This window comes from Macrotis lagotis, chromosome X (genome assembly GCF_037893015.1).
Source record: "Macrotis lagotis isolate mMagLag1 chromosome X, bilby.v1.9.chrom.fasta, whole genome shotgun sequence".
Taxonomy (NCBI): Eukaryota; Metazoa; Chordata; class Mammalia; order Peramelemorphia; family Peramelidae; genus Macrotis; species Macrotis lagotis.
The window spans coordinates 645,383,921-645,410,765 of record NC_133666.1 but is presented as its reverse complement, the minus strand read 5'-3'; the positions used below and the strand labels follow the sequence as shown (position 1 = coordinate 645,410,765).

General features: G+C 42.5%; 2 protein-coding genes and 2 non-coding genes across 7 annotated transcripts in view; 1 reads left to right on the top strand and 3 right to left on the bottom strand.

The window, feature by feature from the left end:
- Positions 1–234: 234 nt before the first annotated feature.
- Positions 235–14,019, bottom strand: NDUFS7 (NADH:ubiquinone oxidoreductase core subunit S7). Of its 2 annotated transcripts, none has more exons than XM_074204564.1 (8): positions 13,842–14,019; positions 11,933–11,969; positions 11,250–11,309; positions 10,604–10,721; positions 5,562–5,741; positions 5,028–5,074; positions 2,316–2,404; positions 235–449 (listed from the first exon to the last, which is right to left on the bottom strand). In XM_074204564.1, exons 1-8 carry the CDS (start codon positions 13,858–13,860, stop codon positions 352–354), a joined length of 648 nt encoding a protein of 215 aa, XP_074060665.1. In that variant the 5' UTR covers positions 13,861–14,019; the 3' UTR covers positions 235–351. The 2 variants fall into 2 exon arrangements, with proteins under 2 accessions (XP_074060665.1, XP_074060664.1); XM_074204563.1 differs by lacking the exon at positions 13,842–14,019 and adding an exon at positions 13,321–13,480.
- Positions 14,020–14,206: 187 nt separating this feature from the next.
- On the bottom strand, positions 14,207–14,280 carry TRNAN-GUU (transfer RNA asparagine (anticodon GUU)). Its single transcript has one exon. It is a non-coding gene; the product is annotated as a tRNA-Asn (tRNA).
- A 284-nt stretch (positions 14,281–14,564) lies between these two features.
- Positions 14,565–14,637, top strand: TRNAF-GAA (transfer RNA phenylalanine (anticodon GAA)). The gene has a single exon. It is a non-coding gene; the product is annotated as a tRNA-Phe (tRNA).
- A 1,071-nt stretch (positions 14,638–15,708) lies between these two features.
- PWWP3A (PWWP domain containing 3A, DNA repair factor) overlaps positions 15,709–26,845 on the bottom strand; it is a 29,521-nt gene continuing 18,384 nt past the window's right edge. For 2 of the 3 annotated variants that reach the window (XM_074204562.1, XM_074204561.1), the window contains 5 exons: positions 25,648–25,723; positions 24,805–24,855; positions 22,845–23,281; positions 21,612–21,700; positions 15,709–18,643 (listed from right to left, as the gene is read on the bottom strand). In XM_074204562.1, coding sequence (XP_074060663.1) covers positions 18,577–18,643; positions 21,612–21,700; positions 22,845–23,281; positions 24,805–24,855; positions 25,648–25,723 — 720 coding nt within the window. In that variant the 3' untranslated portion in view covers positions 15,709–18,576. The remainder of the gene's footprint in view (positions 18,644–21,611; positions 21,701–22,844; positions 23,282–24,804; positions 24,856–25,647; positions 25,724–26,845) is intronic. The other variant, XR_012472094.1, reaches the window with a different exon arrangement.

Sequence of the window (26,845 nt, the reverse complement as noted above, 5' to 3'; positions counted from 1 at the left end):
TTATGCTTGTTCAATGGCTTCCCTGGAACAACTCAGCTTTTGGTCTGGTCACAGGAGATGGACCTCATGGTCTTGCCTCTATATCATACAGCCTATCATCCACCTAAGCCTTGGTATACACTCATGGGAGCTCTGAGGGGCCCCGTTTTATAGATGGGGAAACTGAGGCCCTATGGAATTAAAGTAGAGTACAGACCAATCCAGGGTGCTCTCACTACCAAGCAGAGACAACAATGGCTTTAATATGGGCACTTTATTGATATTCACACAGCAGGGGATCACAAACAAACAGGGGCCGGTCCCTGCCTGGCCAGGAGCCCCATAACTGCGTCCTGCCCAGAGGGGCCATCGTCACCGCCGGTACCACACCTTGAGCCTCTTCTCGCGCTTGATCTTCTTCTGGAGCTGCAGGATCCCATAGAGCAATGCTTCTGCTGTGGGCGGGCAGCCTGAAAGGACACACACCACAGGCTGTTAAACCTGGCAGGCAGGAGAGGAGGAAGCCCAGATGCTGGACTCCTCTTTACTAAAGGTCTTCTATTACCCAGGCACTCCCTAAGTCTTTGGGACACCCAGCTTCTCTAGGACTCTGTGCACAGATGACACACAATCATGGCACAATCACTACAAGGCAGCTGAATTGACATCAGCTCATCTCCACATTTCTTTCTCATTTCCATACTTTGTCTTCTCCTTTCCTCTATCTAAAGACAGTTATGTGGTACAGTGGAGGGAGTGCTTTCCCCAAGTGAGAAAGATCTGAATTCAAATCCAGCTACAGACACTGGCTGTGGCCTTGGGCAAGACACTGAAGCTGCCTGCCTCGGTTTCCCCAACCTAAAAACCGGGAATACTAATAGTACCTTGTCTCAGAGGGTTGTGGGAAGGTTTCCATAAGACAATGCTCGTAAAGTTCTCAACCCATGGAATGGGGGCTTTAATAAACGCTTGCTTTCTCCCTCCCATGCCTCGGTTGGCCTCAAGCCTCCACCAGCAGCAACACCAGTGAACTTACACCAAGTGGCTTCCAATGCCTGTGGCTAACTACGCATGTGACTGACTTAGGCTGTGGTTTCCTGGTTCTGGATCCCTGAAGTCACCCAAGAGGACTTCATATCAAGGTAGGTGGGAAGGGAGGGGTTAAAGGACTAAGAGAACAGAGGATTGAAGCTCCTTCTAAAGAGGAGGGAGCTGAGGTTTGCCCAGGGTCACACACACATATTAGTGGCAGAGTCAGGATCCTCAATCCTTTAAGTAAGAGGCAGCAGCCTCTCTGAGGACCCTTGGACTCTGCTCTGAGGAAGGCCAATAAGATCATCTGACATCAATATGGGGAGCTTTGAAAGCCTTTTGGGCTTTTTTTTCTGAATTTCAACTGGACCCAGGTATTGGGTACCCAACAAGAGTTAGAAAGGAACTCAGAATCCTTCAGTCCACAGAAGGTAAGGGATGTACTGAGAGGATCACAGGACTTAAAGCTGCAAGGGTCCTTAGAGACCCTCTTGTCCAGCCATCATGATACAGATGAAGAAACTGGGCTGAATGGGGAGGGGCTGTCCAAATTCACACAACTAGCAAATAGCAAAGTAAATATTTGAATCCAGGTCTTAAAAGACAAATTCCTCACTCTTTCTACTATATACCACTATACTAAGATCAGGTACCTGACTTTAGATGGCAAATGACAAGCTAGCTGGTAAATACTGCTATATCCACAATATAAGAAACTGTTGAGAAATTATGAAGGTTCTAATATGTCAAAAGCAGCCCACCTGTAAGAAATTTCTCAAGTTTGCAGTAGAATTAAGCTTATTATCTGTATTCCCATGTAATTATACCTCACTCTCTGACCCCTTGAGAGTCACTTCTCTTGCAGTTTCCTCACTTGTAACAATTACAGTATGAGGGAGATGCTGGGGTCATTCACGTGTCCCTTCTACCAGGTAGGTGGTACAATGGAAAGAGCACTGGCCTTGGAGTCAGATAGACAGGCGTTCGAAACCAGCCTCATTAACATTCACTAGCTGTGTGAACTTGGGCAAGTCACTTAACTCTGTCTGCCTCACATCTGGGGCCATCTCCAATTGTGATTCGTATGTGGTCACTGGACCCAGGTGGCTCTGGAGGGGAAAGTGAGACTGGTGACTAGGCACTACCCACCCCTCACTCACATCCAATTTATGTGCTTTCATGGCATCATCTTCCTGATGTCATAGTCTTCTTCAAGAATGAAGGACAAAACCCATCAGAGCTATGACACATTGGGCAGCAGAACTGGACTCTGGAATAAGGAGGCTACAGAAGGGCTCCTTTACCTGGGACGTAGATGTCCACGGGCACGATGCGGTCACATCCTCTCACTACCGAGTATGAGTAGTGGTAATATCCTCCGCCATTAGCACAGCTGTTAAGAAAAATAAGAGAGAATAACGAGAATTATCTCACAATTCCCAGAGCACTTCAGTTATACAAAGCAATTGTACATTACGAATGTGAAGTAGTTAGTACCAGTATAATGGGTGAGGTGGCCAGAGTCAAGAAGAGCCGAATTCAAATTCTGTCTGACATTTACTAACTATGTGACCCTGGGCAAGTCACTTACCTGTCTCCCCGTTTCCCCCATAACTAATACAACAACATGGAATTGTTCTATGAAGTTCAAATGAGATAACATATAAAGTGCTTTGCAAGTTTTAATGCCTCATATAGATGTGGTTATTATTATTAGTAACAATTTCACATTGAAAAAACTTAAGGATAGAGGAATTATGGAGCAAGCAGTCACATGACGAGAATAGAATAGGGTCCCAAGAGGCACTCCTGTCTTCAAACCCGAGTCCCTTCTCATGCTGCCCAATGGGCCCTCCTGAGGCTGTTTTCACCTACACCAGAGTCCAGCAGCTCATGCAGAGCATGCCCCAGAAACTGTCCTTGCCCAGGAGGCAATTTCACTCCTGGGCACAGAAGCCTTCATGGATGACTAGAGGAAAATGGCTCAAGCTCCAAGAAACCTGAACTTTTCCAGGGAGCAGTCACCCTGGGGACTCCCTGAGGATTTACCCTCTGCCCAGAGGGATAGAGGGGCTGAGGAGCTTACACTCTTAACAGAGCTGGCTTTCCCAAAGCAATTCTGTGTTTGGAAGAATCCAGATAGTCCAGGGTTTCCTCATGCCTCTCTCAGGTTCCACTGGACCTTTCTCAAAATATTTCCTGGTCCTGGACACAAACTCTTTGCCAAATTGTTCTCTTCAATATCACTTAATCTGCTGTGCTCAGCTGTTATCACCAAATCTTGTGCATTTTCTTAACCTGGTCCAAACAAACCAAGCAAAGCAGTGACCCTATCTAATGAGATGCAGAGTTCTGCCCCAGGGGGAACCCCTTCCCCCTTTTCTATGAACTGCTCCCAATGACAGAAGCAGGACAAGCTCTACTAGCCCAGGGACAAGTTGTCCCTGGCAACTCCAATTCCCACCTAGATATGGAACTCTTAGTTTTTTGGGAAGTTGAATGGGACTGGTATGAACTGAACCCTGGACTCATTAACTCTTGTTATCCAAGGTCAGAAGAAAAAGATGATTCTTTCTTGAACAGAGAAGATAGCAAACAGGACAACAAAAGGGCTCCAGGGAAGAGTGATTTAAAAATGATGCAAATGGGGTTTTCTTCTCCCTGGTTTTTTTCTTCCCATGAACATGAAAGCTCTCTGAAGGGGCGCTGGAATTCCTAAGCTTTATCAGAAGTTATGATCTTGTCAATCTCCCAGACTTTGACTTCCTCTGCCTATCTTGGGGGTTCTTCTTCAAGAACTTAAGTCTAATCACAAATGCTCCTGGTCCAACTTCAACATAAGTGCCTCCAGAAAGTGTTCCCTGCCCAAGCCCACAGGAAGACTCAAGATGCTAGAGAAGGGCCTCAGAGATCATCAATACCACCCCCTCATTTTATAGAGGGAGACCTGAAATCCAGAGGGAACAGGGATTGGTTCAATGTCATGCATGCAGTTAATTGTTAGAACTAGGTCCAGACCCTGGGATTTTGGCTCCTAAGCTCTGAGCTCCTTCTGCACTCCCCACCTGCTCCCTTCCTCCATAGTTGATAGATTTCAGCATGGGGCTATTCTATATGTAGGCTTTCTCTCCAGCATGAATTTTTGGATATCCATTAAGGCAAATGCTTTGGTTGGCACATTTTCTACACTTGTGACCCTAAGAAATGTCTCCTTCCCTAAGGAGATTCTTATTTCGTTTCAAGCTGTCTGAGTCTCTCTCCAAGTCTATTATTATTTGTGGAGAGGATTCTGACAAGGTCCTTCCTTTGAAATGACTCCCAACTAACATTTCTCTGGATGCACAGCATCCTTTGTGCGTTCTCTGTTGCCTTCTATCATTTCCTGGCAGTGATTTTTTATAACTGGTCTCACATTTATTGGAGGGAGAGGGGGTTGATGGTTTTCATGGCCTTTTCCTCACAACAGCCCCACCAGGAAGATAATTCAAATACTTTTTTTTCTTATTCTTCAGATGAACAAATCAGGACCCATGAGGTTTAAATTGACTTACCATTAACACAGTAAGTGTCCAGGGCAGGATTTGAACCTAGGTCTCTCTTGACCCCAGTCCTATCCTTCACATGCCATTTGGTTCGTTATCTAATACAGCAGAAGGCCTCTCTTCTTACTTTCCTAGAATATTTCTTTAATTCCACATCCTTATGTACTCCCACCTCTGGCCCTGGGGATTATTTCTAATTTGTCTTTCCTGGAGCCATCACTTCAGAGAAATTCACAGGTGTGGAACTGATGATGCCCTGGTATCAGGTACAGGTTCTCACTCTCATTATAACCTGCCACACTACTTCACACTCTGATATCATTCTGTTATGTGTTTCTTAGACTCCCCAGTGAGAAAACTTCTTAAGACAGGGACCAGGGGCTCATGCTACTGGCATGAACACTGCTTTGTTCCATCCAGGATTCAGACTCTGGTCACAAAGAAATGCAAAAAAAGTATGCACTCTTCACTTACCTTCCCATGGAGACTACATAACGAGGCTCTGGCATCTGGTCATACACCTGGAAAACAGACAAAGCCAGCCACCTTATTGTCATCTCCCTGCATAATTCACTTCAGCTTTACTAGAGTTTCATATGATATTGTCTCTATTAAGGACTGGGTGTGTGTGGGGGGCAGGAATACCTGGTGGAAGGCTAGGCAGGGTCATAAAAAGCCTCCTCTGCCTACAGGGGGTCTCTTACAGCTCACTATCTTTGACAAACCCAGACCGATCTTATCACCCCAGGCTGGAGCCCAAGTCACAATCTGGATCTGAATTTTAATGGCTTGGAATTCTGCAGCTCTCTCAATGGGATCTTTTCATTCTCATGCATCCCGTTTTTTTCCTTGATTCAGACCACAGAAAGTAAGAAACATCCAGATAGCAATCATCAGGTCCTTTCTCAAGCAGTTCTATGCTACTCCAATAAGGCTGGACCTCTTTCCTTAGAGTGTGACAGCTATTTCTGGCTTTCTCAGCATCAAGGAGTGAGGAGGAGGGGTTACCTTTCGGAGAGCGGGGGCCATTTTGTTGGTCAGAGTGCCAGCTACAATCATCACATCTGACTGACGTGGGCTGGCCCGGAACACTACCCCAAACCGATCCATGTCATACCGGGGAGCTGCCATGTGCATCATCTCCACAGCACAACATGCTAACCCAAAGGTCATGGGCCACAAAGAACTCTAAAGAGAGGAAAAAGCTAAATTTAACATGACTGCCTTAAGTGAGGCAGGATTTGCCTTGTACAATAATTCAGGTAACAACACATGCTGATGAGGTAGGGAATGAAGGCACAAATGGGGGGGCGGGGCAATGTTTTGATTCCCATATAAATTAGACATTCTGAGACTAGGATCACTTAGGGGTGAGGGAAGTTGTCATACTCTATTAGAGATATACATTTTGTCTTATTATAAGAAAGAAATTCCTAAGAATTAAGAGCTATTTGAAAGGAGAAAGTGGCATAGCAGATAAGAGTGCCATCCTTGGAATCTGAAGGACCTGAGTTCAAATCCAGCCTTAGACACTAACCCTGGGCAAGTCTTTTAAGCCTATTTGCCTTAGTTTCCTCATCTGTCAAATGAGCTGGAGAAATAATTTTAATAACTTTGCCATTAGAATATGTCTAATACCTTTGTCAAGAAAATCTTATATGGGTCCCAATGAAGTAGAAATAATTGGTTAAGAAAAAAAGGAGAAAAAAACAAAAATCAAAAACCATGGGCAGCTAGGTGGCACAGTGGATAGAGTACCAGCCCTGGACTCAGGAGGACCTGAGTTAAAATCTGGCCTCAGTCACTTGATACTAGCTATGTGACCTTGGACAAGTCACTTAACTCTATTGCCCCACCAAAAAATCTCTGCAACAAGGAAAAAACAGGAGAAGAGGTGACTTCAAAGACTCTCAAGCAAGACAGGATTCCTGTATTAGGCCAGGAGTTGGGTTAGACTTTGGAGTTCCCTTCCCACTCTGGGCTGGTATAACTTTAGAACACATAAAAGACATGAAGAAAGCAGGTTTTCCTCTTTCTGAAGAAATCTCAACCTAGAAGATACACTAATTTGCAAATTAAAATTTTGATCAACTTAAACTGTGTGGGGATATTCTGATTAACTGGATTCTCAAGTTTAACTCAGAGTTAAGCAAAAACAAAAAATAAAACATTTTTCTAGTAACAAAATTCCACCTAAAATATCAAAGTCCTTTCAATAAGTAAAGGATCACAGGACTAGAAGGGACATCAGAAATCCAACATCTTTATTTATCAAGTGATGAAACAAAGGCCCCAAGAAGTGACCTGCTGGCTCCAGCCTGGGGTGATGAGAGGTTACACATCTAGGAAGCAGCAGAGCAGAATATGAAGTCTGATCCACTGGTTCCAAGTTTCCATCTCTTTCCACTAAATTACAAAGCCTTTGTTGACTGAGTTTCCTGAAAGTCCTCAGGGTCACTGTTCTGAACACTTAAAAAAGAAAGTTTTCATTGATGTCTTTTGCTTCTTCTTTTTTTTTAATATCACTATAGTTTTCCCCAGAATCCTCCCTCTCCCAGAGCCATCCAGTATAACAAATGGTATTTTTGAAGGCAAAAAAAGAAAAGGAGAAAAAAAAACATTACTAATCAATACATTGAAGAAGTCTGAAAATATGTGTAGCAAATGGCCTCCTTGTCTTCCAGCAAAGGGATGGGGTAGGATTGGAGAAGACCAATTCCTTCTTTTCAGCTATGCTTTGAACATTCATTTTCATTTGAAAGGACTATCAATTCATTGAATCACAGACTACCAGAGCTAGAAGGGACCTCAGAAAGAACCTATTCCAACTTACTCATTTTATGGAAAAAGAACTAAGGCTCCCAGAGGGAAACTTGGTCAAGGTCACACAAGTTAGGGGAAGGTCTGGGATCACAAATCAGGTGTCTTGGCTCCCAGTTCAGGACTTTTTCCAATATAACTTATAGGTATGGCTAAGGGTAGGGGATCCAATATATGCCAGCTTCCAGGGGATGGTTTTTGAATAATTTCCTGATTTAGTTTTCTTTCATAAAAGAAAAGCCTAGAAAAATTTATTTTTCTAACTACCATTGTCTAGCTGCTTAAATTCCATATGAATTAAGACTTTATTCTTTCATAAAGATGAAAAGATGGTTATAAAGCATCATAATGTATCTGGTGATTTAAAATACAATAAAGTGGCATAAGGTTCCCCAAGCAAAGGTCTGTAAAGAGAAGCTCATGTTTGGTTTCTCTCCTGTTCAGGAGGCTGGAAGGAATGGAGTAAGAGAAACAAGGTCCTAGGATGACTTGAGTAGGATTTCAGTGGCAGAAATGTATGGGCAATAAGCAAGGTGAACTAAAGATCCTAACTCTAGAAAGCGAATTTGATCTCCAGAGGTTTTGGATAAAGACCCTGAATCTTGTAGGATGAAAGGGAAGGCTGCACTTGGAGGAAGGAAGAAGGGAGTTCAAATCCTGCTTCTGAGTCACCTGAGCCACTCAGCCTCTTCTACCTTTGGTTCTTCCTTTGTAGAATGTAAACAAGAATGACTACCTTCCCAGGATAGGAGGACCAAGAGATAGCACACACATAGAGAGCTCTGCAAACTTTGAAATGCAGCATTATTATTAGCAATAAGATGTACTTAAACAAGAAAATTAGGGAACCATAAGGGAAATAAGATTTAAATATGTGGGTGATGGTAAATTAAGATAGCAACAGAAGTCTGATTGGAATATTCTGCAGAGAGGAGACCCAGATGAAGAGTTCAGGAGATGGAATCATAAGGACTCTGGAGGAGCAGATAGGAAAACTGGAGCTCTCAATGGGTCCAGCCTCTGCTGGGGGTCACCCTCCTTGCTGAAAGCAGAGCATGTAACAATCTTTCTGGCTTATCTGAATGATTTCATCCTTCAAAGGAGGAAGCACCAAAGGAGAGAATGTCTATTCTGGATCTGGATTTCTCCAACTAGGTAGAGGATGAGTGCTAGGGTGGAAATGCTGGAACATCACAGAAAGGTAACTATTCCATCTGATAATGTGAGACAAAGAAGGAAACTTGGACATTATGTGGTATGTGACTTTGGTTGGGAAAAACAGATTTCAAAGGACTCTGAGAAATGATAAGGGAGGATTGCTACAGGTAAAATCAGAAAAGGAAAGGTGAGAAGGTCTGAAAAAGGAAATATGGAAAACAAAGAAAAAATTCTGATTATTAGGAAAGGAGATATTGTCTAAAAAGATCAAATGAAGGCCCAAGGAGCTCTATTGGTCAACTTGGATTTTTGAAAGTCACAGACAGAAAATAGAAACAAAGGCAGGGAATAGAGGATGAATATAAAATCATGGCATAGTCCTGAAAGAATACCATCAGGAGGAAAAAGAATGTTGGGAGATGAGCAAATACTGATAAGGAAAGCTAAGGACAAAAAGACAATTTTATTTTTAAAAGTGTTTTGGGGAAAAGGGGAACAAAGAAAGAATGGGAACGGCTGCTTGGATGATCAAGTCAATCAGGTCAAACAGCAAGCATTTCCTAAGCTCCACTCTTTGGCAGACTAGGGGCTAGGCCCTGGGGATCCAAGTCCACAGGATGAAACAATCTCTACTGAAATGGGGAGGGGGGACAAGTCCATACACAGTGATTAAATCCAAGTAGATACAAGTGATTAAATCCCCAGGAGCTTGGAAGGGAGGGAGAGCTCCAGCAGGTGGAGATTTGGCAAGGACAGAAGACGGAGCTTGAGTTACACCTTCTAGACCTTGGAGGTTGAAGGACAGATGATTTGATAAACAGCTGCAGAGAGAGAGAACAGGGAGAGAGGTATTTTGTTTCTGTTTCCTCTGCAAAGGGAGGAGTTCTTGGACTGAAAAGGACAGAACAAAAAGGACTGTCAGGGGAGCAAATAATCCAAAGAAGTCAGGAAAGAGTGAGAAAGCAGCCAGTCACCTGGTCCAGACAAAGGACATGTCAAAGCCACCGTCAAGTCTGACAGGTGGTGGAAAACAGAGTATCATGGGAGGAACACTGACTCTGGCGCAGGGTACATGGGCACAAATTTCACCTCTCAAACTTACTGCATATATAACCATAGGCAAGTCACTTAACATCTGGGAGTTAGTTTCTTCATTGGCAAAAGGAGGGGCCCAAACTAATTATGATACTACAAGAGAGGTAGCATAGGCCTAGAGAGAAACATCCTGATTTTCCAAAAAAGGGAAGAGAGTAGATGCTACAAATTAAAGGACACTAAGCTTGATTACAATTCCAGAAAAAAAAGTCTAGTATATGTTATTAAGGGAAGATAAATGAACATTTAGAAAAGGAAGTGTGATCACAAGAGTCAACATGGCTTCAGCAGGAATAGATGAACTCAATATTTCCGTTTTCTGGACAGGGTTACTAGTCTGATAGATCAAAGGAATTGACAAAATCTTGTATGCTCTTCTTATGAACAAACAAGTGGATTCAAAGGGTCTGAATGGTGAGATCCTTAAAGGCAAACTAATGGGCTGATGGCAGGAGCTAGGGACTGTGAACTAGGGAACTATGCTTGGCTTGGTAAGTTTTCTTCAATGAATGGGACAGACAGTGATGGCTTGCTTTCTCACACTTGCCCCCATGGAAGAAGCAGGGACTCTATGCTGAATATGGACACGTTTCATTTAATTTATAGTTAATAGATACATTCATGTTGGCTTACACAGTACTTAACATTTACAATCTTATTTGTAAAATAATCCTGGGAAGTGTTATTACTATACCCATTTACAGAGAAGAAATTAAGGCTAAGAGAGGTTATGAAGAAATGACTTGCCACAGGCATACAGCTAGTAAACATCTAAGGTAGGATTAGAACCCACATCTTCCTGGCATAAGTCCTTCACTCTATCCTCTACACTACCTCGCTGCCTCGGTTAAGCAAGGGGAAGGTGTCACTTTCTACCAGTCTGGTCTAGGTGGAGATTTCTCTGCTCCATGTTTCCATGTGCCTTGCCTGCTGTGGACATTCAGGTCTTTTCGAAGACTCATCTGGTGGTGACTTACCCTTCGGGCCCAGTTGATCAGATCATCTAGTTTGGTGATCACATACTCCCCCTTGCTGCTTGGGAGGGAGGAGGATTTGGGGACTATTGCCCCACTCTTCTTTCCCTCTGGGACTGGGCTGAGAAAGGGGGACATAACACACAAGGAGATGTACAACATCAATAGAAAGAATCCTAAATCAAGACACTGCAGACAAGAAACATTTGAAGCTGGCACACATTGCTAACATGAACCAGACTATAAATTAGGAGATCTGTGTATAGTGGGAAGATCAAGGGCACTTGCTCCAACCTTGGTCTTCTAAGTCCCCAACCCAGTTGGAGGCCCAACTTTAGCTCTACTCTGAGAGTCCTTCAACCTCAGATGAAACATTCTAATATGAACTTCTGACAGAGAACTGACTGTAGGCAGTTAACAAATTGTGAATGAATAATTCTGAATGTAAAGGGATTTAGGAAAGGTAAATGGTTCAATGCAAATCTATTTCACTACTTTCTCCTCCCCAATTCCCACAGAGTCTTCTCTTCCCTTTCTCAACAGTCCTGGGGCACTATAATAGAAAGAGAACTTATGATGCTCATGGAAAATTCTTGGAAAAGAAGAACAGGAAGAATGAACAGGCCTCTCCTAAGAAGCTACCTTTTACCTGCTTGCATCTGTCACAGAACTCTGATGGAGCAGTTGAGCCTGAAGGGTTGTGCTGGATCTGTTCAAAGGAGAAAATTCAATATCATATCCTACCAAGAAACACAGGAATAGCTGAATTCATTATTCTCTCCCTATATCTAGTCTATGCTATAGAGATGGACTGATTCAATTTAAAATCAGAAAGGGTCTCTCTTTGAGCTAGTCTAATTCTCTAATTATGAAGATGAGGAAACTGAGGCACAGAAGAGGAAATGACTGGTTTGATTTCACTTCTTCCTAAAGGTCGGCTCTGATAATGTTCTCTGTCCTGCTCAATCATCTTCAATGGCTTCCTATTGCCTAGAAATAAAGCCCAAGTTTCATATTTATGGTCCTGACATCTCCTATTCCCCTCCATAGCTATCACTAGTTTCAGCCAAAAGATAGTTCTTGCCTACCCCTTCAACATTCTTGCATCTGAATCTCTCCTGGTGCCAAGAGAACTCTCACTGACTTTCAGGTGTAAAACTGGGCAAGCAAGTCATTTCCCCTCAGGATCTTAGTTCTCCTTAGCTATAAAATGTGGAGACTGCCAAATTCTCTTGGATATCTAAAATTCTGGTTCCTTTTCTACTCCCAGAAAACTAATGTATTGTTCTGGTTGGTAAAATCACCACAAAAATCAGAAACCACAGTACTCACCGAAAACTAAACAATCCATAACGGGTCAGGCGAGGAACTGTAGGCAGAAACCACAGGAAAAAAGAACTTTAATAGCCTGCCAATTTAATTACTGCAAGTGAGGCAAAAACTAATTACAATATTATAATTATCATCAGGCCCAAACTGTTAAAAGATCTAGAGAGAAAAAGGCTTTCAGCACATGGGTAGATGATCTATGGAAGATTTATGGGAAGAGAATGACAAGGATAGAATTGCAAAGGGATTTCCTTCAAGACTGAGTTCATGTATTTCCTCCTTGGGGAAGCTTTTCCTGATCCCCTAATAATGGTTCTCTTCTTCATCTTGTGTATTCTAATTTATATTCACCATCTTCCCCATTAAGTATAAGCTCAAGGAAGACCTTGTTTGAATCAGGAACCCAGTATAAAATGCCCATAAAAAAGACTGTTGATTTAAAGTACAACCAAGTCACATAAGGTTAAACTTTGGCTCCTCAAGCAAAAGTTTGCTAAAAGGAATAACACGTTCAGACTTAGTCTTTTGCAAGCAAGAGGTTGAAATGAAGAAAAAAGATATGGGATGGTTTGAGTAGGATTTTGGTGGTAAAAATGCATGGGCAAGGGGTGGCTAGGTGGCTCAGTGGATAGTCAGGAGGACCTGAGTTCAAATCCGACCTCAGACACTTAATAATTACCTAGCTGTGTGGCCTGGGGCAAGCCCCATTGCCTTGCCAAAAAACCAAATATGGGGTGGCTAGGTGGCAGTGGATAGAGCACAGGCCCTGGAGTCAGGAGTACCTGGGTTCAAATCTGGTCTCGGATACTTAATAATTACCTAGCTGTGTGGCCTTGGGCAAGCTACTTAACTCCATTTGCCTTGCAAAAACCTAAAAAAACCCCAAATATTTGGGCAACAAGAAAAGCAAACTGGGGATCATAATATGAGAGGGCAGATGGACCTCACAGACTGACAGAGGACCAGACCTCACAGGTTTGGAGAGAGAGCGCTGAGTCTTATGGAGAAGACACTTAATGAAGATGAAGATGAAGATGATGTTTGTCCTTCTTTCTGGAAGAAGGCCATGACCTCGGGCGGGTGTGACAAGCACACGCGTGAGGGGGTGCTGTGCGAAATCGGCAGCCCTTACTAGTTGTACTATTCATTCCACTTATTTCAGCATTAAAAGGTTCTTTAAAGTTTACTAAACTACAAGAACTGCTTTATCCTCACAACCACCCTGGGAGAAGGGGGACACTGAGGCTGGCTGAACGACTTTCCCGGGGTCATACGATTCTGAGCCAAGTTCGGGTGGTAATGCCAGTCCTCTGTGCGGGCATATATAGCGTCTAGACAGGGCGGTGAGGTCTGAAGACAAGAGTTCCAATGCCGCTTCCTAGCTGCGTGACCTTGGACGAGTCGCTGAACCCCGATGGCCTCCAGTCGTCCTGATTCCTCTCCGGCTACGGGACCCGGACGGCTCTGGGGGACCCCTTCGCTCAGATCCAGCTCCGGGGCTCGCCTCGGCGCCCCCTCCCCGGGGTCCAAGGTCATCGCTGTCATCATTAGCTCGGGGCGCGGGGCCCCAGGTCCCTGGGAGACACGCTCCGAAGCCACATCCCTCGGAGGTCAAGGCCACGGCGCAGAGGGGGCGGCGCCCCGGCCGGTGGGGGAGGGGCCAGGGTCACCAGGGGTCAGAGGAGTTCCCGGATTTAACCGTAATTCTCACTAAGAATCGGAAGCTCGGGGCCACGGGGCCGGCCGAGGTGCGCAGCGGCCACGGGTCGGGGCCCGCCCCCCGGGGGCCCCCCGGGCCAGCAGGGGCCGCGCCGCTGGCCCCCACCCTTCAGGCTCGGCGTGGGCCGGGGGGCCCGTGCCCAGTCGCCCGCCCGGCCCCGAGCGCCCCAGCCCCCAGCTCCGCTCCGCTCACCCGCCAGCGCCGCCGCCATCTTGTGCGCAGCCTTCAGACGACCTCCCCGGGGGCTCGGCGCTATCCGTTCCGGGTCGGAGGGCGCGGGCGGCGGAAGTGTGTCTGGCGGCGCGGAGGGAAGATGGCGGAGGGGGAGGGGAGCGGGTGCCCTCCTTAAAGAGGCCCGGGGCCTGGAAGTGGCTCCCGGGGTCGCGCGACTCCGCGTTCCGGCCCGCCCGCCGAGGCGCCCCGCTCCGACCGGCCTCTTGCTCCCTTGCCTTCGGCCGCTCGCTCTGTGGAGCGCCAAAAGGAACCAGTCCCGAGGTCCTGGGCTCGTAGTCCGAGGTCTTCTGGGAAATCTTTCCTTGTTAGGAAAAAAGCGGCCGCGTCCCTGGGTGGGCTCGAACCACCAACCTTTCGGTTAACAGCCGAACGCGCTAACCGATTGCGCCACAGAGACGGAGCTGGGGGAGCCCTTCCCGCAGCCCGTAGTCATGGCTGCGTCCCGTCGTCGTGGCTGCCCCGGCCTGCACGTGGTCCGAGGCGGCGCCTGGCACCGCCCAGGGGAGCGGGCACGGCCCGGGCCGCGCGCAGGGGCCGAGGACCCCGGGCGTCGGGGCTGGGCGGCCTTTAGAACCCGGAGTGCGGGCGCGGGCGCGGGGGGCGTCTCGGGGGCCCCGCCTCGCCCCGCCCGGGAGCGCCGGCTCGGACTGAAGGCGCAGAGGCAGCGCTGGGTTTTACGCAGCCGAAATAGCTCAGTTGGGAGAGCGTTAGACTGAAGATCTAAAGGTCCCTGGTTCGATCCCGGGTTTCGGCACAAGTTTTGGGGGCCCACCTTTTACTCGTGGGGGGGCCAGTGCCTGCCTGCCCTTCCTTCTCGAAGCAGACCCCGAGGTCAGGCCCGGCCCCCAGGCTCCCCCTCGGGGCCCGCCTGGGCCCGGCAGCGCCTCGGAGGGCCGGGCCGGGCCGGGCCGGGCAGGCGGTGCAGGCGGCCCCGGGGAGGGCCGGGCCGGACCGGGCCGGGCAGGCGGTGCAGGCGGCCCCGGGGAGGGCCGGGCCGGGGCCGCCTCTCCACTCCTGGCCCGGGAGGGCGCGTGGCGCTACTTGGCGGATCGCCCAGATGGGCATCCAAGCCCCCGCTCTCGGGAGCCCGCCCTGACCACCGGGTCCTGACCCAAGGGAGGCTGCCCCAGCCCTGAGGCCGGTCCACCGGGGCAGCTGTGTCCCCTGGGGCCCGGGCCTTCACCTCACAGTTCCCTGTGCCTTGCCCTCCATGCCGGCACAGTGCCATCTGTGTCTGAGCAGGGGGGCTTCCCTGTGGCCTTGGCCCGGGCCTGGGCCAGCCCTGTCCACTCTTCACACCTGTGTAACCTTGGCCAAGTCGGAGAGATCACAAGGGCCTCCGAGGACCCTTCCAGTTTACAAACTATTTTCCTATGAATGGCCTATAAAACATTAAACACGTTCAGGGGTGTTTAAAAGTAAGCTTTGGGTGGCTACGTGGTGCAGTGGATAGAGCACCGGCCCTGGAGTCAGGAGGACCTGAGTTCAAATCTGCCCTTAGACAACAATTACCTAGCTGTGTGGCCTTGGGGACACATGAAACCCATTCGCCTTACCAAAAAACCCCTAAAAAATTAAAGTAAGCTTCCTTGAAAATATTTATTTTTTAACCAGTTACACATCTACTAGCTCATCTATAAAATGAGAATACTACTTGTAATAATAGGCCTGAGGTTCAAATGAAGGTAATGCATATAAAGTTATTGCCACCAATTGTTACCAAAAAATCTTTGACATTCTCATTAAAAACTCCAGCTTAGTTGGTTCTTCTAGTAGGTTCCCCACCCCACCCTGCAATCCCAACAAAAAAAAAGCCTCCAACAAACAGTATCAATTAAATTTTATTTTTACAGTGAGGAGAATAAAAACTTATAAACTTGGGAGCAGTAGAGATAATTACTTTTCACTTAAAATGTTGTCACATATCAAAATACTCTGGAATAAATGATAAGAATTTTTTTTTCTGACAGATGCCTTACACAGTCCTTACACACACTCAGGACACATTTGACCTTGTTATCTAAAGCAATTTAATTTTAGCACAGCATTAAAAATGGTTATTGGCCCTATCTCCAAGGTCAGTGTTATTTGTATCAGTACAAGGTGAATACTTTTTAACTAACCAATTTAGACTAGAAATGATAAGTTAAAAATAAGATATTATTGACCTAAATTATCTAGGCTTCTTCCATAAGGAAGAACGATAGCTTTGATATAAAGACAAGTGCCCCTGCTGCAAAACCACTGTGGGAAACATTGAAAGCTTATTCTCTTGATACAAGAAATCTCTATCTCCCCGTGTCCCATTTCTTCTTGTGTTTGGCTTTGGGATGAAGAGGGCTTTTTTTTTTTATTTGTCCATGGATGAGATATGGTACACAATTTCAAACACTGGTGAGAGCAGCACGGCAAGATCCTTTCTGATCTGTAAATCGCTCTGCAGCTGTGTATCCAGACTAGTTACTGATTCACATTCCCTGGGAATATTAAGATGGAGATGGAGGAGAAAATGTATTTCTTTATGCTTGAGGAAGAGACTGATGAGAGGATGTGGAGAAAAGTCAAAAAGATGAAGGACAATGGCTGCTGACTCTCAGACCTTTGAATATACCAATTCCAGGAATTTATTAGTAGTAGTACCATAAACACCAAAAATATTAGAAGTAATTCATTCAGATTAAATGGCAAAAGAAGATAATAATTAAAAAAAACCCATCTGTTGCTTATATATGAGATTTCTTTTTAAACTTCTCTGATTTTACTCAAGGGCATTAAGGAAGGAGGGCTATTTACCAGCACAAATATTCCCTAGGTTGTATAAAGAAAACAGCAATGAAATTAACTCACATTTATTACTCTTTCTACTTGTATACTTAAAAATTCACTTTGAAAATGGTTAGAGCACATTCTAAGTTATCATTGGCTTATAATGATCTTAGCGTGACTCAGGCACGTTAAATTATGTCCTCTCAAAAACAGAAAGAGAAACTTAGTTACAAATTTTTAGTGCTATTACTCAATTAGAATTACATTCACATGTTTATTAACACAAGACTCTAAAGCTATACCAAGACTAAGAAAATAGATAGGTCCTTCTTTCTGCACTTCACCCCAATCTCAAATCCAAAAATATAATCTTTAGCGTTCCGTAATCACTGTTAAAGAAAAAAGATATGCATAGGAATATTATATAAATATACACAATAACACACACACATATAAATATATGTGTATATTTGAACATATATAGGAAGACTGCAATTCATCCATATTTGGATATAAAATTATACTCAGTTCATGTTTATACAACATTTTAGCATTCATATTCATGCCAAGAATCTGAAAAATAAATTTAACTTTCCTAATATTTCAAGTCCATAGAAATCAAACTTTCATTATCTGGGTCTGAATTACTCATTGGTTTGAGTCTTTTGTTACCAACAAGATGGTCCTTCCTAAATCTGAATGGCCAAAACTTATTAAATCTACAGCTTCTGCTGCTTATTTCCACAGTCTAGTTATCGATGGCTGTTCTCAGTGAGAATGTACAATGGAGAATGCAATTGTTTCTAATACTAACTTATCCCTCATCAAATGATATAGATGAGTCCTAAAAAGGAGTGTTTGACTTTCCTGTAACACATTACCCAGAAAGCCTATTGGGATCAAACTAGGATGATCCAGTCAAATGAACCAGTCTGCTGATACAATGAAGTCTAGCTGTCACAATGCCTGAGACCAAGGCTTGCCAGGTTAAGATTCAGACACAGCCAAAAAATGGAGATGCACATGGGAAGGTGAGATAAGTAGAGAGAATCTGGCCTGGGGCTATCAAAATGGTTGACAATACAATATAATTTCATTCAGTCACACATTCTTGAAAAATGCATGATTTGTAAGCATTCATAGATCCTTTCTCACTATGGATTACTTGGAAAAGCTCCATTTAAAATAGTTATGATAATACTGCAACTTATACTTTCTTGTCCACACAAATGTGGTTATTCTGTTAGTAATAAGAAAACATCTCTGAATCAGGTTTCACCTCTTAGAGGTAATTTCTTCCCAAAATGAATATAAAGAAGGGACAGGGAGAATATTAAGAGGAAGTCCAACATATTGAATATCAATGATGCAATATTTTAAAAAGAATGATGTTTATAGAATTACATATCCAAAACCTAGATTTTTAAAAAAAACTTTATAAACTGATAGCAGTGGTTTCTTTCAAAATGAAAAAAAATCAATGTGCAATTTACACTAAACAGGACAACACAATAGCAACCAGAAATGCTACAAAATGTGTTGGTCTTTTCAGACATTAATTAGCCAGCAATTTCAAACTTCAAAAAGGGATAGGAGTAGGATACTGGCCTGCAGTATGTTATAAAAATAGAAATGCACACTACTGATGACTTTTGTAAAAGGTTCTTCTGAGGAAAGAAGCCCTGAACATTCATAAACATACCACAGAATACTTCTGAGGGATATGCACTCCCTAATCAACAATAGATATAGCCAAAATCAGTAAAAACTAAAAACACTTTGAAAGCTCCCATTTCCATAAAAATTTTATAATGAGAATTTTACACAGAATGATCTCTTACTAACGATACCTATGAGTCAGCTTAGAATACAAAGGTTTCCTCTTATGGTTTTTGACACATCTGGAGACATTTCTGGGAAAGTTGGTTCAGTCTTCAACAATGTAAGTTCCGGTTTTTTTCTCTAAAAGTTCTTTATCAAACATTTCTCTTTCCCTGTAGAAAACAAACATTGTCAGGATTCTTTTATTTCAAAGATTTCATTTTAAAACTCTTCTATGAACTGTGTCATCTTTAAAATAAACGAACTCTTCAATAAAAGAAGCATAAACCACTAAAATAATTGCTGAATGACTTCATTAAGAATAACTACCTTCTCAAAATAATATTTATCATTACACAAACAAGGAATACGTATCTTGGAAACATTTTTCTCCTGATTCATGAAGTCCATTCCAAAGGAAATAAACAGGGCATGGAATCAGAAAACAGATACTTGAGCTCTCCTCTGGCACTTCCCAACTGTGTGACTTTCACAAAGTCACTTTCTTGTTTACAAAATAAAGAGCAAGCAACTTCACAGGAAGATAGTAAAGATAGATTTTAAAATATGAAAAGCAATTTAGAACCATAAAGTTCTCTATGTGCATTTTAGGTCACAGGATCAATAACCAAATTTGGTTATCTCTCTCTATCTTATGATATTATATACAAACCCAACCAGTTTAAAATATATTCATTCCATGGTTCCTTAGATTAATACCACAAACATATGGTATAAAATCATTAATCATAATTAATTCTCTTCCTTATTTCTTTACTTTAGCAGTTCATTATAGTTACTTCAGACATAATTTAAAATTTAACTAAAAAAAGTATTACCTATAAAAGAATCACTACAATTTCCATCACACTTTTTAAGGTTCACATATGTATTGCAAATATCATCCCCATTTTATAAAGGAGGAAACAGGCAGCAAAGGTGTACCTACTTTCAAGTTAATAACCACTTATTAAGCATGTATACAGCCCTGTTCATGGGTGAGGGGAAGAAATATTTTTAAAAAACCAAACAATCCATTGCCTGCAATGGAATCGAACAGATTTACCCAGTCCCAAAGTTATGAAGTAGCAGAGACAGGGCTCACATGAACATTTTCTGGCTTCAAGTCTCCATATGCTAAGCTGCCTCTCTAACTTCTGAGAATATTTAGGTCATGTCATGCCAAATGAGGAAACAATCTCTGAAAAAAATTTTAAATTGTCTGAATGAAGCAGTTCAGGGACAGATTCCAAGAGAAAGAAGAGAATGAATAGACCAATGTAATGCGAAGGCTGGCAGTGGAATGAAGTTATGAGGGTCTTGAGATTTTAGCATTGCAACCTTCTCATTATTTTATAGATGTGGAAAATGAAGGCTCAAGAAGTGAGGAGCTGGAGCCTAAGGTTACATAGATGACATAGACCTAGGGTTGGAAGAGAAGATTATCTTCAGGTTCAATGCTTTTTTCATGAGACCACAGACTGTCTTCAGGAGGAAGGGGGGAGACCAAGGTGAAGTTCCCTTGATGCTCACAGTGAGTGTAACCTGGGCCAAGTTTCTTAACCTCCCTAAGCCTCCATCATCCATCAAATATGTGGGAATAATGATTAGATTGCCTCTGAGGACCCTTCTATATTGAAATTTAAGTTCTTAGGGCTTGGAAGCAAATAGAGAAGTCTGCTTCTCAATCTTATCCATAACAATGGAGGGTTTAGACAAATTTCCCTTTCACCTTTTTGTTGTTCTTCACTAAGATTAACATTTATCTTATAAAGGAAGTCAAAGTTAGTTCTCATGGGGCAATTTAACATCCAGATCTTAACTTAAAGAAAAGAATTTCCCAGGGTTATTCAGTCTACCTAAATTCTATTTGGCCTAAAAATTCAGTAATGGCTAAATATTTTTGGCAGTGAAACCTCTTAGCTGATTAATTATCCGTTATGGATAAGTACATATCCATTTTCAAAAATTACACAATAAGGCTTTAACTATATGAACTAATGTATGAAATAAGACCTTCAAATTCATTTCTTCCCTAGCAGTCTGTGCAGTGAAATGACCAATAATCTAATTATCTAAGATTCTGACCTATCTGTTCTCAACACATTAAAGTCCTCTACTTAAGACTAACCAAATTAGGTTTTTGTCTTCAGTTGTTACTTAGCTTTGCTATTTAGATATAGTCTGCTTGACAGGCATTGGAGAAGGGCCCAAAGTCTCAATTAGGGATTGTATCCATTAACTTCTAATTAACTACCTGGACCTTAAATTCAAGACTAAACACCCCAATTTTTCACAATGTTTTGAATAAACATTCTGTCTGGTTGATCTGGACGATTAGGAAGTTACCCATGAACAAGAACACTGTCTAAAACAGTTCCAAAAAGATTTGCTTGTTGTAAGCCAATACAGTGCAGCCAGGGCCAGAAGTGGGCTGCTGCATGTTTAACAACTGGCTCTGGGGGCAGGGGAGCCAGGGTAGGGAAATGTATGCATGACATTTTAAAGTTTAATCCACATTATTAACATTCTCTCTCTCTCATCTAATATTAAGCCTAGACAATTAATTAAACAACAAACCAATCCCTGATTTCAGAGTTCATTGATTTCCAAAGTATAAATGCTCACACTGAACAAGTGGCTCTCAGAAGCTGATTTGAGCTGGCTCTAGCATATCCTCAATAGAACCATTTCAATCTTGACCTTGTGATTCCCTAAGTAAAAAAGAATCTCCCTGAAAATCAAAGAGGTAGGAGATCCAAGTATTTACTAGTCCTGACTTGTTTTCTTTTAGGTCCTCAATATGAATTTCAAAGTCACAGAATTCATTTTATTATTACTATTATTTATCATTATTGCCTAATGTTAACTTGAAATCAGGTCTTCCTATACAGAAAGCAAACAGCAATTAGGGAAGTTAAGGCTAGCAAATTTCAAGCATTAACTCAGATGGACCCGGAACAAAAGGTGACTTACAATGGAGATTAAGGATCTTGGGTGAAATATTTGTTGGGGCATTCTTGAACCTTTTAGAGAATAGGTAATTAAGAGATCTTGTAAAACAAAATTATAATCATTGATGAAAACACAAAATTTGGAGATCTAGTTTTAAATGGTATGGAAATGTCACCAGTTTTATACCTTTTGCTCACAGATGGTCCTTTTATGTATTTTTCTTCAGCTGTCTGGTAGTCTATTTCATCAATTGCAGATATCGCATAAATGACTGCCTGTAAGAGATAATGCCAGAATTCATCATCACATTTAAGGGTAAAGGGGAAACACCACAGTCTGAATAAATGAATGTGAGGAAGTTTGACAATTAGTTTCCTGAAAATGTAAGAGTTTCTTTGGATATTTTTAGTTTATCTTTGAATGAGGAATTCACACCAACTGAGAATATTCTTCTGCTTCTTCCCTGAAACTTTGGGCTGAAAGGGACCTAAGAGGTTATCCAGTCCAACCCAGTATTGAACAGGAATGCTCATCTGGCCTCTGCCTGAACAATACCCATGACATGATGGCTGATTCCCATTTAGACCATTCTACTTTTTACTAAGTTTTGTCTCATGTTGAAATGAAACTTAACTTCACTATGATTCTCTAGGATAGTACTTCTGAATCTGTCAAAAGAGGCCCACCAGAACATGCCCTTTTTTTTTTTAAAACGTTAACAGCTTGTAAACACTATTTTCCCCACAGTGTTCTTTTCTTCAGGTCAAATTTCTTAGTTCAACAAATTTTTCTATGATATGGTTCTCAGCTCTCTTCAGCACTGGTTATAATATTCAAGATGAGATCCCATTAAGCATAAAGATAGCTGGAATAGCAACTCCTTCATGCTGGACAATATGACTCAGTTACCTTATCCAAAGGGCAGCAAAAACACACACAAGATACGTCTGCCTCACTTTATTATGTCATTAAAGAAAAAATTTTAATTACTAATTAGATATCTATTCAGGCACCAGTTGTAAAATGGCCAAGAGATTTGATATAATGGTGAAAACTCGCTTACGTAGTAAAGACTTTTGATGGCATTAGAGAGAAAACAGGTTCTAATCATTAGAAAACTGATTTACAATCTCCAAAATAGATGTTCCATGCTGCCAGCATTCTAAGTTACATGTATAAGCTTTTTGGGTAAGACTGCAGGGACAGCTCAGCAGTGCCTACTTAATTAAAATGTATTTTCAAACATATTTCAGTTTGTACATAAAGAGCCTTCAGACTGCTGTGCTGAGCAAAATGGTACAGCACTTAAACTCTTCAGCTCAATCATCACTTAATCCTTGGAGTAGGGGATCTTGCTGGGCCAACGGGCAGGAGAACCCCAAGCCAAAAAATCAGAATCTGATAAAGTCAGCAACTTACTTCAGGCAAAAGAACATCCAGAATAAATTTTATTCCATCGCCATTTATTAGCGTCAGCATTTTTCCGTCTATTTCTTGATAGACTCCTTGTAAATATTTCACCACAAGGTCCAACTGCTCATCATCCTCAAGGTATGTTTCAACACACGTCATGTACTGACTTGAATTCAAAAATTCTTTCAGCCACCTGGATTTTTTTTTGCTTTTTAAAATAGCTAAGAGATGGTTCTCTGCTCCCTTCTCATTCACGATGTATTCCACTAACTTCTCATTGGCCTTGTCTCTAGCAGCCCTTCTTCGGTCTGGAAGTACTTTTCTGAAGAGCTGCTTCTTGTTTGGGGAGTTATCCTGCAGACTTTCTTCAGAGTCTTCCTTGTTCAGGTTGGGAAATACTGTTTTGATGAGTGCTTGCTTAATTTCTTTCCTCACTGGACAACCTAAAAGACATACCAGCTTTAAAAGTAAAATAGTTTACCATAAAACAGAGACACAGTATGGAGATAAACCTTAGTTTTTTCTCCCAGGGGATAAGCAAGATTTTATAAACATAAACTAGTCTCTGGATTTTCACAGAAAAGAAGACTTCATGTCCAATAGGCAGGCTATTCAAGAAGGTTTTACTCTTTGTTCTCTTGGAATGATTTGAAATACATGACTGAATTCCCTAAATATACAATTCTGCTTCTTCCACAGGCAAGGCAGTTGAGTGGTCCCGCCACACCAGGTCCTATTCCCTTTCTTATCCCTGTTTTCGGATTAAGCAAGACTACTCTGTGAAGTAAGGAGTGCAGGTAATGTCTCACTATTTAAATGAAGATACCTAGGCTTAGATATCATGACCTGCCCATATATATAGCTAATAAATGTTGGATCAGTGGCAAGGGATGAAGCAAGATTGCAAGTATACAAAACTATTAGACTGCATACAAGCAAGAACTTGGTTTATTGGCTAGTCAGCCAAAGGGTCAGCCTCCAACATACTCTGGTTTGTATGATCTATGGCTTTTTTTCACATTCTCTTTCCCCTACACCCCTCCTGTCTAAGGATGTCCAATTTGGGTGAAATAAATGATTACGAGGGAGACTGATTTCTCTCTGCCCATGAATAGAGTCCAAAATCAGCTTGTTACCAGCTTGTGGTTCTTCTAGGATGGGGGCTGGGCATTTAGGGAACTGGAGCCAGCTGGCTCTGGTCCAACAAATATTCTCCCAGCAGTAAGGGAGTCATGCCCCCAGAGAGTCTGGCTAACTCCAGTGAGGCAATTAACAGAAAGCACTGCATCTAATGAAGAACTCTTCTTTTGACAGAATTCCTGATCATTCATGAGAAGGATTCTTCCACTTTTCACATTGCCAAATTAACTTCAGCGGAGTAGGAGAAAGGCCCCAACTTCTCAGACAAGTAAATTAATCTTAACTCTTTTCATGGTAGGAAGACCGGATATCAACAAATCAGTATGTTAGAATGACAAAAGAGATGCACTTGAATTATGCTTTCTATAGCCCCCAATCTAAATCTTCAACATTGTGAAACATTTCATTAACTTTGCTCTCAGTAGAGATTTTTCAATATTCAGTGTCGGCACTGACCACCCCCTCCCCACAGCGCTTCCTACCTCTGGCCCTTGAGCAAGGGATATAGAGCAGTCATGGGGGTGAGGGAGGGGGGAGGGAGAGGGAGGTGGAGGCGTACTGCTGGGCACTGCCTTCTGTGGGAATCTAAGGAGAGCGTCCCATGCTCCAAATCCCAACCTGAGCTGAATTTGAACCTGCCCTGAGGGGACCAAATTCAAACTCAGTCCCAGAGGTCAATTTACCCAGAGTAGACTGCAGGGGAGCCTTCAAGATCCCTGCTGTGCTGATTTCTTCAGTCGCTAACAGTCTACTGGATAGAATTAAATATTTCTGTGTTTTTAAAGGGGGGGAAAAAACAAATTTAGAAAAGCATAGTTGTACTTACTAATATCAGCAGAGTAATATTCCAGGAAAGATCCCACAAAAGAACCACAACCTGGACAAAAGAATGCAAAAAGGGAATGTTTATACAAAGAGCTAGACAGTAAGGGAGCGTTTTTTTCTAGCTCAAAATACCTGGTATTTGGGTGTCTGTTTTTCTAAGATTGACTAAGACAGCCTTTGTCCAGCCTTAAATGAAAATGCTGTGATAGAAAACACTTATCATTGTGGGTCTGGGCTAGTCAAAGCAATGTTTAGTATTTTTTCCAAGTGCAAGCCTCCCTAGAGGTGAACGGATAGAGCAAAGCTTGGATTCAAACGTCCTCCTTGTGGAGACTTCAAGGAGAAACTAGCCTTTTGTTTAAACCACTCTTCCCTTTTTTCAGATGGGAGTTTATGCTACTAATGTACAACCCTATCCATTTACCTCAAATCATGGGGATCTATGAAGACACACCATACAGTAAAATTCCAGTTACCCTGGAGATATCGAGTAGACCCCATAACTCTTCCAAGACTTTGGAAAATGAAGAACTGCTCAGATAAGAAAATAGAACCTAGAGGAATCATAAAGTTTAATTCCCTGCCTTTAGGCAGCTCTAGCTAAGAGAGCAGAAGACTTATTTTGTTCTTAATCATTTGTTCCAAAAGGAACTCTACAATCTCCCCCTGCCTAAATAACTCTTAATTCTCAAGATATGCCTGTTTTTTTCTCTGAACTAAATAAATTTAAACATACTTCAGAGCTCATTTCCTTCTGTCCTATTCTTTGTGGATTGATATTAACAAATTTTAAAGGCTTTGATACTCTTTAATTTTACTAATAGCACTGGGTTCCCTTGCTTACCGATTCGAATTCTGTAGTCAGAAATCAGCATGAAACACCAGTCAACAGCCTGGCTATAATCCTCCTTGGCTTTATCCTGTAATCAAAATCCATCAGTTTAGCATTAATAAAGTCCACAAGTGGCTGAGTATCTGAATAAAACACAATAAACATTTGGTATGTATGAAGTGAAAAGTGGAAGAAAAGCTGGAAAAGCTTATTCAGCAAGTGGGGAGTTCCTTTCCAATTTCTTCTTCCAACAGAGGAGCCCGGCCTCATGCCTCATAAAGGCTGCTCCAGTAAACGATAGCTTTTCCAAGTCTTTAAGGAAAGAAGTCCTCTGCAAGGGCACATTAACCCCCTCCCAAACTCCTCCAGCAACTCTGCTCATCCCAACTTGGTAACGGTCCCAACAGTAAACTGAGATCAATTACCAGTCTGACCCAGCTGCTCTGCAAGCTTCCGTTTCCATCAACGACCTTCCTTTCACAATTCACCTAACTTCAGACAGCTTTCTTTTAAGGTTATATGCAATTAAAGCTCATCTTTCTGAGCAGCTGTTGCTAGATAAAAGCAGAGCTTGCAGCCTCAAGAAAAAGGGGTTAATCATTTAAGCTTTGGCACGGTAAGTAGCAGACACCAGAGCCGTACAGAGGAGAGCAGGGCTGCAGACAATTCACAAGGGCTGAAGAAAAAGGCCCCGTTACGGTATGGATTTCTAGAAGCATTTGCCACAGTCTGTTTCTACTGAGGTTCAATGCCTACTGATTTGAGTGTGGAGGAAGAATATTGTAGTGTACATTGCATATACACAAAGACCCAAGAAAATAAATGGACGGAACTTTGTAGAATTAGGCTCAACATTACATTATCTTAAACACTCAGGGAAAAAGTGGCAACTGATTAAGGAGCAACATTCTCAATAATAGTACTAACTTCCTATTCATTTAATGAAGTGATACCCCAGCATTAACGATGGTGTGAAACAACTTTATGCCACCACTTTCAAACTGCATTTAATACTGTTACTAAGCATATCCAGATGGTCAAATATTTGTCCCAACTTAACATCATAATGGATTATGGTGATGGATTGATTCAGAGTGCTTTACATTTTCTTGTTTTATTCTTTGAGCTTTTAAGAGAATAACATGTCTGTGTGTGTGCTATCTAGAACTTCTTGTTTGAGTTGAATCAAGGGTAATATTTTGAGAAGACA